Source organism: Phoca vitulina, unplaced genomic scaffold (genome assembly GCF_004348235.1).
Source record: "Phoca vitulina isolate PV1807 unplaced genomic scaffold, GSC_HSeal_1.0 scaffold15, whole genome shotgun sequence".
NCBI classification, from domain to species: domain Eukaryota; kingdom Metazoa; phylum Chordata; class Mammalia; order Carnivora; family Phocidae; genus Phoca; species Phoca vitulina.
Window position 1 is genome coordinate 39,532,292 of NW_022589718.1, and position 15,761 is coordinate 39,548,052.

Below are 15,761 nucleotides of genomic sequence, written 5' to 3' on the forward strand. Positions count from 1 at the left end.
TTCTGTGGCCACGTGGTCAGAGATGTGCCTTTGGCAGGAAGTCTGATCCTGGGGGAGTGGGGAGGAGAGAGAACCCACGTCACCTCGCCACAGCTGAGGGCTTCTCATGAGACCCCCTGTCTGGCAGCCTCCTTGGGGTTTGGTTTCCCATCAGCTGGAGGAGTTTGGGTTCATGACAAGGATTAGCTTCACGCGCCCAGGCTTCTGTCTGACCGAGAGGACCTCGACATCTACTCCGGGCTTGGTGTCCGAGAAGACCTCATCCACCCATCCCTTCCCCCAGGCCCTCAGCCAGTATTTACTACAATATTTGCAGGATTTACTGTCACTATATAACGATCCTCTGACAGTAGACAGAAGAATGCCCACAGCCCCATATGTGCACGTTCTCATCTCTGGGCCCTGTGTCACCTTCCCTGGCGGAAGGCACTTTGCAAGTGTGATTAGGTTCAGGATCCAGACACGGGAGCCATCCCGGGGTTGAGTGGGGGCCCGATGTCATCCTGGAGTCAGAGAAGGGGGCGCAGGGACAGAAGCGGACCGAGTTGTGGCCGGGGGCTGAGGAGGGCAGTCGAACCCTAGAGGCCCAATGCGCTCCTGGAAACTGGAATTATGATGTACCCCCGAGGGACAAGTTACTATTGAACTATAAACAATCAAATAAAAATAAATTTATGGCTGTAAAAAATAAATCCATGCTTTGCATGGATTTTCCCTTTGTTTTAATGACTTCTAGAATCAGTTGTGACATTTGTTGAAAAAACTTTTGACCCAGAGAAAAATCATTATAATCTAATTTTATAGCATTTTCCTCCACGGTATCAATAACATTCTCTCCCTAGACAGATCGGGTGAAATGCATATTTAGACAAGTAAATCTCTCTGATAAATCATTTCACAGACAAGAAAGAACCCATGTGTGAAATGAAAGAGGTTTTCAAAACCACTTCATTTAAGGAGAGGACACTAATCAATATGCAGTGTTTTTCATAATGAAAGACACAGTGCAGGGCAGACGTCTGTGGCTGGGGGTCGCCTGCCGAGTGTGCGTGCGAGCCCCATGTGAGTTCCCCGGAGAGCTGAGCAGAAGACTGTTCCCGGCCGAATCTCCACATGCCCTTCAGGGTCAAACGCAGCTGACCTCCAGTCCCCCCCAAACAAGCAACACATACTGGCGCCATCAATTTGTCGGTGTTTAAAACAGAATGTCTACCACATATTTTAGCATTCTTAATAGACCTTTCATGCCTCTATTGGATATTTCATTATTACTAGGCGCATATTAAAATTACGTTTGCATTTGTTCAAGGGGTGACAACCTAATTACACCAACTTCTACTTTTCAAGCATGCAAAAAGGAACATATTTAAATAAATCTTAGGCTTCCAAATAATCGCTGTGAATAAATTTGAAAATAGTTTTTTTTTTGGAATTATTTTCAAGAGATAGTTGTAGAACCATTAAAGAAAATCAATTTGTCAAAATAATCTCTCTTCACACACACCCAACCACGGGGGATAGCTATTGGAAGTTAACGTTGGTATAGGATCTTCTAAATATGTTTTTTTTTTTTTTAAGATTTTATTTATTTATTTGACAGAGAGACACAGCGAGAGAGGGAACACAAGCATGGGGAGTGGGAGAGGGAGAAGCAGGCTCCCTGCCGAGCAGGGAGCCCGATGTGGGGCTCGATCCCAGGACCCCGGGATCATGACCTGAGCCGAAGGCAGACGCTTAATGACTGAGCCACCCAGGCGCCCTCTTCTAAATATGTTAATACAGAATGATTGACGTCCCATTCTGACTCACTGACAGGAAGCCCTGAGTCAAATTGGAAGGTCAGTGGGCATTTACATCCTGTGTAGTTGGATAGTTTCTCCCCCCTACATTTGTTTTTCTGTGTTTTTCCAGATAGGGACTTTTCATTTCTTAGGTATTTTTTTCAATCTGATTAAATGGACAATTGTTGCATACCCTCTCAATTCTACGGAGGAGAGAAATATGATAAATACATGCAATGCTTGCAGTAAAGCAGGAAACGGAAGAATGAGTGAGTCCTCTGCACTCCCCTTTCTTCAAAGTGGTATTTTGTGCTAGAAATCTCCCCTAGCCGTTTTTGTTTCTTCTCTTAACCCAATTCTCAGACCCTTCCCTGACCCTGGCATGCCCCACATGCCCTCAGCCTTGGGGGCAATGTTGACTTTGTAACCAGGCCAAGATCCAGGAGAAACGCTAAATAAAAGCATGTTTTATGATTTATCAGGTGCATACATTTTGGGAACATAACAATGTACTTGGGAAAATGATATGTACATGAATTAAAATTTTAGTCTGAGTTCTGCACTGGTTCTCACATTATCTCTATGAAAACGGTTTTATTTTTATTTTCCCCATAATGACAGCTCTAAACATAATAAAGTCATTTTCTACTAGGTAATTATTATTTCAAAGCATTTCTGAAGACCATGAAAGTGCTTAATTGTCACTTGCTCATAAGAGACGTTCAACAAATATTGGTGAAGATATCAGCAACGATCTCTGAAAGTGTGTTTTTTAAAATGCAACGGTTGTAAAGCTCACTACTTCCCTAAGTTTGTAATTTGGTCATTTTCCACAGAGGGCAGAGCGGGAGAGGTGGTCTCTGACCCTGCCGAGGGGAGTCAGGGACCTGCTGAGATCCGGGACACGTAGGTCAAGGGCCAGAGGCTCAGCCCCGCCACCCACAAAGCCCACCATATTGCACCTCGGTCATAGTCACAGTCCTGCTGATGTCCACGGAGCACGTCCGTGGCGCCGCCCCCTGCATTGCCACCGAGCCGTGCTGTGGGAACACAGCACCCCACGGTCCAGTCCACTTCTTCCGAACACCCCAAGGCTTCACGGTCAAGTCGTGTCACCAACCCCCCACGTGGGTGCCACAGAGCCTCACAAAAAGATCGCCGAGGACCCACATGCCCTCCGAAAACTAATCCCTAGGCTTACCGGATAAATCATTCACAGCTACTGCTTCTTCTGAACACCGAGAGCCAGGAAGTGAACAAGCCTGTGATCTTGGAGGGCTGGAGTCATGGAACGAGGCCTGAACACAGTTCATCCTCTCCCGTCTCCAGGCTCTCCCACAACACGCCCTCTTCCCAAAGTGCCCGACAGCAGGCTTCCTGCTGCTGATGGGGCAGAGAGACCCCCTTCCTGCGCTCCCCACCCCACCCCCACTCCGGTCCCATGCTTGTTCGCCCGACAACATCCTCGCTCTTTTCTCGGACGGGTCCCTTCCTTGCTCCGATGTGCCGGCAGCTTCCCCATCTGCCAGGAGTCAGAGGACCTTGCTCCTCAACGCGGCTGCTCTCTGAGTTTCTCTGCTTGGCCTTTGTACAGAGACCGGAGAGCATTTATGGCTTGTTGTGTTTTATGGCTTCTCCGGGCCATGCATATTCATTGTGTTACATAAACAACAACAGAGTACTGAGCCTTCCCACACCGATATTTGGTTTAGGTGGTAAATTTTCAAAGGGGTGGATATGGTTTTCCATAAGAATGCAAGCAAACTGTGACACTGAATCTGCAGAGCCCAAGGATGATTAGTGAATCTACAAGAACGATGGATTTGCTCTGAGCAATGAATCATGGTTACAGATCTGTCGGCAGGCAGCAGATGCTCATACTGGACGCAGCGAGGAGGGAGCCCGGGAGTCAGGGCATGACGCTCAGGTTTGACCGAGATCTAGTGAACTTCGGTATTTAAAGCACAATCACCGTCCAAATGTCCGTGCTTAAACTTGTTTCCTATAGAAAACTTTACAGAAGTTATACTTGATTCTTTTCAAGAATCTTGACACTAAGAGATCGCATCCTAAGAAAAAGAAAGGTTAGCTATAAAAGAAATGTTTCAAAACCCCACTGCAAATATGACAATGTGCCAAGTGCAATTTGGCAAAGGTACCAAATGTTTGGAGAGTGTATTTCACCTGCGGTGAAGGAGCGTGTGCTCCTCTGGGAGGAGGACCCCGCGCTCGCCTGTGGGTTCCTCGCTAGGAAGGTCAGAAAGGGCGCCTTTACCTGCTGTGGATCGGATGGTTGAGGTGGTGTTGGAGGGCGTCATGACCGGAATACATTCATCATCCTGGGAGTAGCCGGCTTGGATGGCTCGAAGGTAACTGTGGCTCCTCGTTCGGAAGCATCCGGGGAGGTCCAGGGCGTCCATGGCCTGGGATTCGACTTCGCTAAAGACGGACTCACACACCGACTCGAACTGCCCGTTCATCTCCGCCTCGCTCATCTGGAACAACAACGCACAGTCGGTGGTGAGACCCGGCCAGGGCGACCGTGGCCATGTCACCAAAGAACAAGCGAGAACAAAATTCAGCCCCACCCTCACACATGGTCTGTCTTTCCAGCGGCGTTCATGTGAGATCAGCCTTGGGGATCCGTTAGCCTTAGGGAAGGTCTTCCCGGGTTATTTTTTCCAAACACTTAAGAAAAATCGTCAATTCCAAGATGCTCCTGAAATTCTGTGGAGCCCACGGAAAGCCTGACAGGGTGGGGGCCGTGACCACAAGGTTTAGCAGACGCCGTGCGTGGACGAGCTCAGCATTCAGACACCAGTCCCCGCTCCGGGTGTTCCCGGCGCCTCTGTTACCTTTCCAGGCTGCTTACAGCGGCCGGCTCGAGATGTGGAGGCCACACACACGAACACATGTTCTGTCTGCTTCTGTGTGTCGTCATGGAAACCCACCACACATCTGGCCGGCGGGGTTTCTGTCTATGCCGACAGGCTGCACCCCGTACATCCCAGGTCTAGTGCCGTCCCGCCTGGGACAGGAGCAGACTCGCCTCCTTTGATCATTTAGCAGGGAAGGGAACTATTCGCAAGCCTGCAATTTAATTTCCAGGTATAGAGTCACCCTGGGAACCTGAAAGTTCCAAATGCATTAAAATAAATCTCAAGGCTTCGGGCAGGAGCGGGATCACGTGCACACATGGGCGTGACCGTCGGGTTGGCTGGAGGGCCTTTGTGTGGGGTCAGTGACACTGGCCAGGGACACACTTTACCTGAGGCTTCCAGGGGGTGATACTCATGCATTTCCCATGAGCCGAATCTAGAGGTTTTAAAAGGGAATCCAGGGAAGTGAAATGCAGTACTAAAGCCACATTGGAGAGAATGGGGTGGGAGGAGAGACGAGAATTTTAGGAATGAGAAGTTGAAACTGCTCAGCTGCTCACCGGCCTGAGGACCGGAGGCTCACGGGGTCGTGGGCAGGGGTCACGTGTTAGGCTGCATGCGATGTTGATGAAGGAGCCCTCCCCTGCTCCTCCCACAGGTCGGGTGTGCCCCTTGGTGAGCCCTGTGTGGGTTAACCAGTGCAATATCTGGGACACTTGCTGGTGAAGCTGGTGGGCAAGGGCCGAGGCTCACGCGAGGCTGTGAGGTGAGCACGGGCTCCGCACGGAGGAAGGAGGCGCAGGGCGGAGGGAGCAGCTCCTGTGGTCTCCTCCGTTCCTCTAGATTGTCCCCGGTCCCAGCCCTCCTGCCCCGGGCTTTGGGAGGAGCCCAGGCAGACCCTGAGAAAACTGTCCCACTTGCCGGGTGGCTTCTCCCGCGGAGCCCACCCCACCACAGTGGAGCCCGGCAGCATCTCGCCCCCGTCACATTCCTGCACCGGCCGCATCCACATCCAAATGTGTCACCCGCAGCTCCCTGCACACCCCGGGTGACGCTGACCGACAGATACAAACAAGTGTGGTTTGAAACACCAGATTTGCCGTTTTCCTCTGACCGTTCACAGATAAAAGCAGGTGAAAGAATCCGATCTCCCCTCTGACAGGAAAACGAACATGATTTTTCCTTAAGTCTCTAATTGCAGTCCTGAATGCGGCCTTCTCTGGCATCACCCGGAGTTCCGGACACGCTAGAATAATGGCTCCTTACACCCGGCGGTTCTGAGCACGCCGACGCCGGCCTCTGGGGGTAGAGACGCTGGAGGACCGTGCCCAGGGCCACAAAGACCCTCAGCGTAAGGGGGAGAATCTCTGGGTAGTGCCGACAAAAAGGACCAGAGGGAAATTACGGATGAGAGGGTCCGTCTGAATGGCTCACGGGTTCCTGAAGTTGGAGAGGGACGGACAACCCACGGCACTCCCACCAGGACAGCCCCAGCTCCCCGGAGAGGGGAGCACATCACAAGCACGAATGCTGGTCTGAAACACTGCATTTTCGATGACAAACTTCTTTCGCTCCAAGTATTCCCTCATGGGGAATTCTATCAAAAAGCCTCAGATCATTTCATGTCATTTATGTCAAAGATCCATGTTAGACAGCCTGAAAAGGCCAAAATGTGAGCGATGTGGATCGCATCTGGTTGCAGGATTTAGTGAAAATCCTTGCTCAAACCCACCATGGGTGCAGGAACTCGCTCCTTGAAGGAGAAAACCATTCTACAAGCAAAAGACTAAAATTTCAGTAAGGACACCTGGCTGGCACTCACAGCTACACAAACACATCCGGGAGGTTCTAGAAAGGAAGGTGCCTTGTTTCTCCCAAGCAAATAATAAGTAGTTGAGAAGAATCTCAAATTTTGGTCCAGAGAGGAACTGAAATGACCTGCTCTCTGGGAGCGGATGTGTTCACTGAGCCTGAGGGAGATTTGGAAACGCGGGTATGATTTTACACGGGGACTCAAACCACCGTCAGCCCCCGGAAATCGCAGGAGGACGTTAAGCCAATGGTGTCAGAGTTATGGCAACAATCAGTGTCCTCTGAAGCTTCCTCCGTCTTCTTTCATGAACCGTAAACTCAGAAACATGGCTTGACTTGCTTCTGGAGAATGTGGGCGCCAAGGAACCAAAGTCGGGGAAATGGGGGGTGACAGGGGGACTGTCCTGCGTGTGGCGGAGGTCGCGACAGATGGCGCTCCAGGGCAGGCACGGCGGGGCACGGCCGGTGGGAATGGACGCTGGTGTGGCCGCTGCGGAAGGGGGGTGGCGGGTCTTCCAGAAATGAAAAGAACTACCCCAGGACCCGCATGCCACGTCTGGGTATCGACCCCTACGAACAAAGCAGGGACGAGAACCGCTATTTGCAGACCCGCGTTCACAGGGTGGACCATTCCTCCGCCCTGCCCAACGAGGAGGGCCGGACACCTGCTCTGATGGCGAGGGACCTGGAGGGCGGGATGCTGAGGGAAAGAAGCCAGCCAGAGGAGGAAAGACACTGCGGTTCTACTCGCGTGAGGCCCCTGGAGGAGTCACTTCCGCAGAGACGCGGAGACGGTGGCGCCCGGGGCTGGGGGCAGGGGCTCGTGTTCCGTGGGGACAGAGCTGGAGATCTGCCAGAGTTCTGGGGACACACGGGGGGGACACCTGCACAGCGTCACTCATCTGCGCACTTAAAAACGGTTAAGACGGAGAATTTTGTTATGGATATTTTACCACAATTTTTTTTTTTTTTTTTTGGAAAGGATGCATGATAGAAGGAGGCCATGACCATGCCTGAATGGCTTTTTAAACAGAAAGAGAAAGAGAAAGAGAAAGAGAGAAAGAAGGGGACCGTGAGACAGCGGGCCCGGTCGGAAGCTGCGGGAAGGCAAACGTCTTCCTCAGCCAGGACGCAGAGGGTCCCACCGTCCACGCAGCTCCAGACCCCCAGCACCACACCGCCGGCTCCAGGAAACGGGGCGGGCTCTCGGAATTAGCCCAACCGTGGATGAACGGAAACGAAGTAAATGCGGAGACTCAGCTCCGGTGACCTCAGGGGGCTGGGCTGGCTGAGCTGGGAGCTGTGCCAAGCGCGAGAACACAGGGGCACAGCGGTCCCCCTAACACTAGGGTGCCCGTGCGCCACAGCAGCCCGGCCTCGCCTCCCCAGTGGCCCCGTGTGTGCGCCTTCTGTCCGGGGCCTCCATGTCCTTCCCACGGAGAGGAGCCAGGGGGAGGTCTGGACCCGGCCGGGCCGGCCTCTTCACGCCCTGGGACACGGTAAGGCTGTGTCCCTGCAGCTTGCCCGGAGAGGGCTGAGGCGCATAGGCGCGTCTGACCCCAGCAACGCCAGTGTGTGTGGGCGGCTTGCGTCTGCGTGGCTCTGCGACCCCTCTGGGGCGGGACGCTGGCCCTCCACACGTGAGGTGTGGGAATGTGACACGGTGACACAGGGAAGGAGGCTGCTCGGTGTGGTGGGGATGGAGGGGACGGGCGGGTGGCTGTGGTGCTCATCCCTGTGGGCGACCGTGGGAGGCGACAGGCACAGACACGAATCTGCTCCGCTCCTGCTGTCAGATGGGCGACCGTCTGGAGACCCAGTTCCTCCCTTGCTACTGGGCGTCCTGCTCCCCTGCGTTCCCGAGTCCCCGCAGCGCTGGGAAGGAGCTCCAGGGCACTTGGCTGAGGGCGGGTCTGCCAGGAACCCACAGTGGTCACGCCCCGCTGGGTGGCCCCGGGTGACAGAGCCCATCACAGGGATGGGGACACGCAGGCCACACTGCTGTCACACCATTATTTATCGAATGATGGAAGATTAGATGGTCTTACAGTCTTGCTCTAAGTGCATCTCCGGGATATGAAAAACGTGGGAATTCTTCCATCTACGGAATAGACTTAGCTAGACAGACATTAACGCAGAGCACTGAAGTGTGTGTGTGCGTGGGGGGCAGTGCAACCCAGAACAAAGTCCGCTGTGTTCTCTGAAACGGTAGGGAACATCTTTCTGGGAGTTAGAGCACCGTTTGGGGTCCTCTCAGATGAACCGGCAAGTTGGTGCATCCCAGAGAGCTCAGGAAAGGTCAGCAACAAAGGAGATGCCCAGAGAGCTCAGACACACGGGCTGAATGCACCGAGACCGCCTCCGTGCCACGTCCACGGTCCTGCACAAGCAACATCAATGCGCTTTTCTAGCATTTTCCAGGAGATTCCTCCAGGGAAGAAACTGTACGGTTAAAGATAAATCCCACCGCTCAGGCTGGTCACTGGGAAGGTGTAACGTCCCGAGCACCGGGCACCATTGCAGTCCTAGACGCTGGAAATCCCACGGCATCAGTCCACACACTGCACACACCCATGCGACTCGTCCCAGGTTCGTGAGCTCAGAGAGGCCAGACCTGAGTCCAGCGACTCAAGTTCAAACCACAGCCCGGCTTACAGACAAGCCAGTTTCACAAGCACTCAGTTAGACTTTTCATTTCACTGAACGTTGAGTATTAAAGAGTGAACTCCCAACAGCTTTAGCCACAAATTCAAGTATCTCAGGGACACTGAGGGGTTCCCAGGGGCATCACCCCAAATGCACTGTGCCCCATTACTGGAAACTGCGTCCTTCTCCTCCTCGGGTTGGTAGATCACACCAGCCAGGGTTTGATACGGGATTACTACAAATTTGTTTCCAGGGGTAAAACGGCCCCATCCACTGTCAGGGTGCCAGGGTTATTTTAAGTAACAATTTTTTTTTTCAGAATTAAAAATTGAGTTTGATGTAAAGTCCTATCATAGAACTTAGCAATCGGAATGACTTAGAATCCCAAATGTCAAAGTCATCAAAATAAGTAAAACCCCCAAACATCCAGCTTGTGTGCTACTGCTCTTATTTACAATGACGAATCTTTTCAGATAGAAAAAGGTGCAGGGACATGTTTTTTTACTGATGTATTTTTGGAACTCCCAGCTTGGGTTCACTAAAAACATGGTGTAGAGGGTAGTGCATGGCTTATGTTTCTGCAACTAGGAAGCTGGCGGCTTTCACAAGAGCATTTGGAGAGGTGTGCTGTGCATTCAGGGGAACCTGTTTGTTGAGCACAAATGAGAACAAATGAAAAGCAGAATCAGACCCACAAACACAGAGAACAAACTGTCGGTTGCCAGGAGAGGAATGAGGGCACGGGCGAAATGGGAGAGGGGAGGGGGAGGCGCAGGCTTCTGGTAATGGAATGAAGGAGTCAGGGGAATGGAAGGCACAGGAAGGTCCGTTACATTGTAACAGCAGGAACCGCGATGGAACAGCACGCAGCTACACTGGGGTGAGCAGCGCATGATGCATAACGGGGTCCAATCACTCTGTGGTGCACCTGAATCTAAGGCAACATCGGGGGTCAAGTCAACTCAAATAAAGAAAGAAAGAGAAAAAAAGCAAAGCCTGCAGGAGTCACCCCGTCCGCGGTGAAATCACCTTGCACCCTGCTGCAGACCCTGATGGGGCCACGTCTGACTCTAAAGTTGTATTTTGGCAAAGGAGGTGTTGTAACCGGAAGGGAAGCTGGCGTCTCAGGAGAAGTCTGCCGTGAAGGTCCTTCTCCTGGAGGCGGGGGGAGCGAGGTTGAGGGCGTCTCTGCATGCGCTCTGTTCAGTTAGTAATTCCTAACGTCATCTTGGAGTTTATGCTGAAATGGGATGTTTCCCCGATTAATTAGATAATAATAGTAATCTAGTTGCTGACCATCTATAGTTGCTATTGCTGTTTTTATTATTATTTGCGGGGGTATTTGAGGTCGGGCCGCAGCGTGACCCAGTGTCCCGGTTTGCCCCGTGCTGAGGTTCAGTCCAGGATGGCCCTCGTGTGCAGAGTCAGGAATAGTCCTTTCCTTGTCTTGGCGGGGGGTGGGGGAAAGGTCACTGGAATTCTCTTTGCTGTAGCTGGAAACCTAATCCTGTTTTTAAAGAAAAATAGCATCTGAGTTGATGAAAGAGGCCATGTCTTTCTTCAGTTGTGGAACAGGAAAAACCCAGATTGTTCAGTAGAAAAAGTCCAGAGCGCAACTTTCTGATGAGAAAAAACTGTAAAATGAACAGACTCTTGCTTTATAAGGCATTTAAAGCCTGTGGCAAAACAGTCTTCAGCATCTTTGAACCCCTGGCAAGCTACCAAAAGCCCATAGCATTAGCCTGTAACCAGGAGGGTTTTTCAGAACTATGTACTAGCAGTACTATTATTATTACTGTAGTAACGATAATGGCTGGCATTTACCGCGTACTGACTCCGTGCTGCTCTTTACATGAGATCCAACCTTCATTAGCCACCTGCCCCGTGCGCGAATGTGTTACGTCCCCTGTTCCCACAGTGCCGGGCGCACCCTTCCTCTCCCCGCTGATGAGGAAGGAGAGGTTCAAGATGGTTAAGGGACACGCAGGCTCAGGAGGCAGAGGCGGGGGCGAAGGGAGCCGGGCTCTGCCCGAGCAGCACCCCAGCCGCGACTCTGCAGGAATTGCAAGAAAACATTAGGCGTAAGCCTGAGACACTCGGGGTGAGCTTCAGCACTGTTTTTAAAGGCAGCTAAAATTAGTAAGCAACCTGTTTAATTAAAAATGCAGGAATTCAATGCTTATCGATCCTACGGCATTTGGTGATTAGAAGCCCCAGCTACCGCTCACTTAGCTCTGGCTACTCCTTGAATAGTTCAAAACAGGATGGGCAAGCCTGCCAGTCTCCCTGCCTCGGGCAGCCACGCCTCTGCGCCCGATTAAAACACCAAACACCACCATCCACCCCAGGGCCACGGATCCCACCGGGGCTGTGAGAGAACCGAGAAATACGTCCTGTGCGCCTGGCAAACACAGCTCTGCACCCCGGATTGTTCTCAGCTCTTCTTACTGGACCATCTGAGTTTCCACTGCCGTCCGAGCCCAGCTGTCATGGACCTGCCCTGGCCCCGTTTCCCTGGGGAAGCCTCCTGGGGAAAGGAAGACAGCCCGAGCTAAGACAGCAAGCAGGCTGAGACTCAGCCCTGACTCAGAGCAGGCCCGTGTAAGGGGGATGCCGTCACAGGTGTGGTCGAGAACTCAGTGTTACAGGGTTCCCGGGTGTGCGGTCAGAGAGACGGTTCCAGGCAGGAACCTCACATCTGCTCACGGCCTTGCCCCCAGCAGCTGGCCACTGCGAGGACACGGCTTCAGAGACCTGACCCGAGGGAGAGGGGAGGGAAGGAATTCCCGACCTGGCTCACACAGCTGGCCTGACTCAGGGTGCTGACGGCTCTCATGTAGCTCTGGTTCCGGGAGCGGAATTTCGGGGAGTTGTAGTTGGCCGAGGGGTCCAGGCTGTGGCTGGCAGGCACGTCGCTTGCAGCTTGCGGGTAGCTCTGGCTAAAAGAGAAAAGAAACGAAGAGAAAAGGTGTTCTGTGAACATGCACGGAAGGGGCAGAGCAGGTGAGGGTCATTCCAACCCACGCCGAGAGGCTGTTGGAAAGCTTCCAGCTGAATGTGTGTCTTTTGGCGGACATCCTGGCCTTAGGTCCACACTCTGCAGGCTCAGTTACAAATGCAAAGTCATCAGAAGTAACAGAGGATGCTATTTACAAAGCTGCTTTGAGACCTGACTGTTTGTGGCCAGGTAACGAAGTTAGGATCATTCCATGTTAACAAAAAGGTGCTGAAAAGCACCATAACTCACACAGCACAGCAGTGGACGTGGCTCCTGAATTTAAGCCAAAAACCTGAGAATCTCATAAAAGTCATGTTAGCTTTTGGCAGCTTTACACACTCAGAAAAATAAAAATAAAAACAAAAGGCTTGCCTTCAGTTGTAACTCATGCACAGTAGTGCAGGTCACGCACTGCAGACAGAGAGAAAGAGCAGGCTGCGAGGTCCACCCCGCCTCACAATCACGGTGGCCGTGTTCCTCCAAACTCCCTTACAAACCAATGTTCTCTGACCCCCCTTCAGGGTATGCTCTACCATGAGGGCGTTTGGCAGGCAGAAAGGTCAACTTAGCTTAAACTTCTGGCCCACTGAATTCTCTTGTTTCAAGTTCTGCGGACAATCTTTTGATAATAGAGTAAAAATTCATTTTATCTGATCAAAAACGGGAGTTGTAAGACCAGATGTACCGAAGCTTCTCTCCTAGTTTGGATCGCAGTGGGAACACGGAGTAGGATCAGTGCAGTGGGAACACGGAATAGGATCAGTGCATGGGCTTGGATGTAAAAATGTGTAGAAATACTCGGTTGTTAAGTCTGGCTGCACAGCCAGTTAAAGTTTGTTCCTTGCTTTTCAAAGTAAATTCCTGATGTAATTTGTTTTCTCTGTGATTTACTTCTTTCTATAAAAATGGGGCAGCAGAGAAACTTGGGCTTAACTCTAAGTTCTGATTAAGCAGAGCCCATTCATTACAGATTTAAAGTCAGTATTTCTGCTAAAATGAATAATACTTATTTTTACATTTTAATAGAATACAGTTTATATTGTAAATTATTATTATGGCAATTTTTGTTTTAAAATCATGTGTGTAACACATTCCAGCTCCCTTCACTCAAAACAGAACAAAACGAAAAGGGAAGAAATCAGCTGTCATACAGCTGGTTCTCATTCTGGCACCTAACGGGGAGGGGTGGATCTGCCCGGGCTCCTCGTGGGATCCCAGGCTGCGGATCCGTATCCGTATGCGCCTGGCCTGACCGCCAGTAAGACAGGTGAGCAAACCCCCAGGCGCGGCCACCTGTCGTGCATGCGGCAGGAAGTGGCCGGAGTCGACGGGAGCAGCACAGTGCGGCCGGACCTCGCCCAGGACTCTGCTGCGTGTGGGGCTCAGGCTGGCTTGCACACGTGGGCGGGGCACGTGCACGCAGCTGGCCTCACCCCGCTAGTGTCTGCGTGTGTTTAGTCCAGCACTGCGTGCGGGAGCGGGAGCGGGAGCCCGGCGGCCTGTGGCAAAAGCCCGGACTTAGGCTCTTGGCCTCACTTCTGACTTTGCAAAAATGCAAACTTTCTGCATCTCCCCTCTCCTCTGTTTCCTTGAAATGGCTCATTTCACACCTTGCATTTCTGCCGGTTGGTACCAATTTCTTATTTCCTTGCAATATAGTAGCTCTCCCTTCTAATACCACCACCTCATCGTCTCAGGTGAAGGGTCTGAGAGCCCCTAAAGGAGACACCTGTGTCTGTCTCTGTCTCCGTCTCCACAGTTTCAGCTCGGTGCCTGTGAGTGAGGAGATGTCCTCAAAATGAGAGCAGATGACCCTTTTGGTGGTTCTTGGACGGTACTCACCCCTGAGTGAGCCTATGTCTGTGATTCTATGTTTCAAACACGTTTTCTAACTCCCCGTGATCTCTTTCTTCCAAAGCTGGGCACGCCACTTACAGGACAGTTGCCACTGTAGAGAGCTAAACACATTTTTTTCCCTCTTAAACATTGACTCATGATGGTTAATGTTTGCTACAACTGTTGTGCTGGATGCCCCTGTAAGCATTTGGCATTGTCCAGACGGGACACTGAGTCACTGTGCGGGCTCATGCAGAGTGTAGCAGGGCTAGACTGTGACGGCAGTCTGCTCCAGAATTCAGGCTTTTAGCCCCAAGATCGCAGCTGCTGAGTCATAGAAGCAGAGAGCCCCAAAAGTATGGTCCTCATTACCATATATTTTAAATAGTTAAAAAAAAAAAAACACAGCTTCAACCTCACTAGGCTTAATAGATTTTTTTTATTGTGACGGTTTAGCATTTTACAATCCCGCCGTGTCCATATAAATCATATAAATGGAAAGCCAGCTACCCACATAAATCACACACCTGGAGGCTGAAAATCAGGACCTGAGCCTGAGGAGCACAGGTGGGATTCGAAGCCGGCGGCATGTGCCTTCTGCATTGAACGCGCACCCCAAGACGCCCGGGGCCCTCGCTCCAGAACAGCCCCCCGTTCCTCTGCAGGAACCGTCCTAGGAAACCCATCTCATTCTGAAATCCCCTCAAAGCCCCTCGGTTATTCCCTCAAATGGATAGTTCCTACTTTGGGATCCTAGTTGCCAGGGGGAGAAATAGATTTTCATGTGCAGATTTGCCGTAGCTTAGAGAATACTAAAAGGAAACCATAAAAAAGTTTTTCAGAATAACACGAGGATACTTTTTCCAGTTTTTTCTGCTTCCAAATGGCGCCCACGCTGGGCGGTCCTGTGAGCGTGGAGGCCGGCGTTGAAGGCTGCCGGAGCGAGAAGCAAAGGAGCAGAGGAGGCTTCCTGGAGTCCCCGTGTCCCTTGCTGCTGGTGGCTGCCACGGGGCTGTGGGCTGAATCCCAGGCTCACGAGCTCCTCCCTGACGTCAGATCCCAGGAGACAGACGGACAGAACCACGTACACACCTGAGCAGGCCCTGCCGTCAGCGATGTAGATCCTGTGAGCAGGCTCGAGAATCCAGACAAAAGAATCCAGCCCTTTATCTCTGCCGCCTCCAAAGAGCGGTAAGCGCTCTGCAGGTTGCATGAGGGGAAATCCGTACTAACTGTGTCCATTCCAAATTCAGAGGCGTCTCTCCACGTTGGTTCGGTAGGAAGGGTTAGGACATGTGTCTGTTGTCGTGTCTTCTCCTGCTTGGGGCACAGGGTCCAGCCCAAGCTCAATCGTGACTATTTCCTGTCTTCAGGGTAGTTTGTCTGAGGGGCAGGACGCCGCAACAGGCCTGAGCCCCGAGGCCAGAGGGGGACACGGAGCACGGTCACCGGTCACCCCAGGGGAGCCGAAGGGAGGGAGAGGAAGGGCCACCTGCAGACGGCCCAGAGCCAGCGAGGCGGCAGCAGCTCCAGACCGAGCCATCAGCGGTCACAGACACCACAGGGAAACGGTTTTGGTGGATTCGGGGCAGAAACCAGATGGCAGTAAAGGCGACACGATGATAGTGTAAGTGACCATTCTGAACAATTCGTCGAGTTTGTCCACGAAGAGGAGAGCCCAGGGATTATTTGAGAAAAGTCATGAGTTTGGGGCATGAGTCAATGTATTTTTAGAAAGTGAGAGGATCTGTGGGAAAAAGACCTCAGGGGGTGGTGTGAAGAGCCCCCCGCCCCCCGCCGTGAACACAG

The 15,761-nt window shown here is 51.9% G+C and overlaps 1 protein-coding gene across 13 annotated transcripts in view; it reads right to left on the bottom strand.

Annotated features, from left to right (window-relative positions):
• Positions 1–15,761, bottom strand: part of DLGAP2 (DLG associated protein 2) — an 862,351-nt gene that overhangs the window by 74,030 nt on the left and 772,560 nt on the right. For all 13 annotated transcript variants that reach the window (XM_032413746.1, XM_032413747.1, XM_032413748.1 and 10 more), the window contains 2 exons: positions 11,910–12,057; positions 4,057–4,276 (listed from right to left, as the gene is read on the bottom strand). In XM_032413746.1, coding sequence (XP_032269637.1) covers positions 4,057–4,276; positions 11,910–12,057 — 368 coding nt within the window. The remainder of the gene's footprint in view (positions 1–4,056; positions 4,277–11,909; positions 12,058–15,761) is intronic.